The sequence below is a fragment of the Olea europaea genome, chromosome 3 (genome assembly GCF_002742605.1).
Source record: "Olea europaea var. sylvestris chromosome 3, O_europaea_v1, whole genome shotgun sequence".
NCBI classification, from domain to species: Eukaryota; Viridiplantae; Streptophyta; class Magnoliopsida; order Lamiales; family Oleaceae; genus Olea; species Olea europaea.
The window spans coordinates 2,983,190-2,985,253 of NC_036239.1; the positions used below are offsets into that span (position 1 = coordinate 2,983,190).

At 32.8% G+C, this 2,064-nt stretch overlaps 1 protein-coding gene across 1 annotated transcript in view; it reads right to left on the minus strand.

The window, feature by feature from the left end:
* Positions 1 to 888: 888 nt before the first annotated feature.
* Positions 889 to 2,064, minus strand: part of LOC111376972 — a 5,088-nt gene continuing 3,912 nt past the window's right edge. The window contains exon 2 of the mRNA XM_022999987.1: positions 889 to 2,059. Within this exon, the coding sequence (XP_022855755.1) occupies positions 1,117 to 2,059 (943 nt within the window). The 3' untranslated portion in view covers positions 889 to 1,116. The remainder of the gene's footprint in view (positions 2,060 to 2,064) is intronic.

Here is a 2,064-nt window from a genome sequence, read left to right on the forward strand (position 1 = left end):
CTTGTATAAATTATGATAGAAATAAAATTTCAATATTTTGATATCAATATGAGTTTCTAAATCCTTATTCCCATAAATTATTGAAGGGTCTAATAGAAAGTTTTTTTTTTTAATTTTATTTTAGCAAAAAGAGAATTTTTCTTTAACAGAAGTCTAAAATTTTATTCTTTAAAATTGATACAATGAGAGTAAGAAGTTGAAATAGTAAACATTCCGTGAAGGCATGAGGCCGTTAAAGGAAGCAATTTACACATTCAGAACTCAAATATCACTCGATTCTAAGAATAAAGATCCAAATCAAAACTAAGGTAAAACTATTAAATTTTTGCTTAAATTAGAATGAATATTTTTATATTTTAGAGAATCATAAGGATTAATTGCATGATTTAATGATTATTTGTATTAATGCCAGGATATAAAATTGAAGGATTAGATAATTTGTTAGAAAAAATGTTAGAAGAAATAAAAAATATTATTTCTCAATTAAAAAATATGAAAGCATCTTCTGAAAAATATAATATATTTAATGAAAAATGTAAACAGCATGTTACAAATTTTTCCAATCTACTTGATCAAAGAATGAATTTATATGCTAAAATTCAAAATAGAATAAATATAAGATAAAATAGTTTAAAATATTAAGATATATGTTGCAATATAGAAAAAATCATTTCACTAAGGGTAATATAGACTTTTCCATGAAAATGAATAGACCAAATAGAAAAAGCCCCCAGCTACTGAGGACAGTTATTACCCTACAGACTAGATTAACCTATCTATCTCGCTGAAAATACTCGTTTAAGTAAAACTTGAAGCAAATCTTAAGACATACACAAAAAAATAAAAAATAAAAATCATTATGCTACTTTGCTTAAAAAGAAAACAAAATTAAAAAGGCAACTGTCAATAAAATAAAACCCTAAATTATTGTAGCTGCAAAATTTAACAGATACAAACGGAGTGTTCCACCGAAAAAAACAAGGTGGGGTAACAGGCAAACTACTTTTCAAGAACAAAACCAAAATTAGCCAATTCTTATTATTAAAAAAGAAACTCTTTACAACAGTTATAGCTCACCGCGGAAATGGGGGAAGTCTAGGTGAACTCGGGAAGGGTTCAATGCCAACTAGGATTGCAGGAGCTAAGTTCCACAAAAGCTCTGGAAGTTTCATCCTTTTCCATTGATCCCCGATTTGGAGAATCACCTGAGTTTCTCCCTGGACTAATTATCGTACTTTCTTCAAGAGTAGACATTAGTGAAATTGCGTCGTTGTACTCATCATTACATCTAGCCTCCACATCACTTCGCAGATTCCGCACAGCTAAAGAATCCACAACAGGAAGGTACGCCAGTACACAGATACCAACCCCCAGACATGATAGAAAAACGAAAAAACCCATAAATGCAATGGCGTCAAACAAAAGATTTTCTGGCTCAGGTAGGACCGATAGACCAAGAAGAAGCACTCTTAAGATAAAAAGAACTGAAACAGAAAAGACTAATGTGTACACTCGCTTCTTCAAACCCTTATTGATGACCAAATGAAGAATTTGCCTCCCGATCCAGAACAAGTATGTAGTCAGTACAGTGCCAAAAAGACCGAGGATGATACTACTCAACAGAGGGTAAGTGCAGATGGTAACATTGTTATTGTTCTTTGTCTTAGAAAAAGCTGTGTTGAAGAAATATGGCGGCAGTTTGTTCATGTAACTGTTTTTGCTATACTTCGGCTCAACTAGTATAACTACAAGCTGAAGAATGAACATCGGGAGACAAAAAAGAATTATACAACCGGCTGTTCTTGCATTCGACTTCCGGTTTAGTGTCCCAGACCTCTGTAATGATGCACGAAGAAGAAATACCAGGGTGAGAAAAAGGCATGGTTCTGCAATCCCCAGGTTTGAAATGATGTAGCATTTGCAAATAGATTCCTGCCATTTTGAGTTGAGGGCATCCAAGATTCTTCCTTCACGTCTCAATAGATTCAACCTAATAATCTCCCATACACCCCACCAGATTGCAAAAGAGATCAATGCAATTCTGATAATCCAAGGACCACTAAA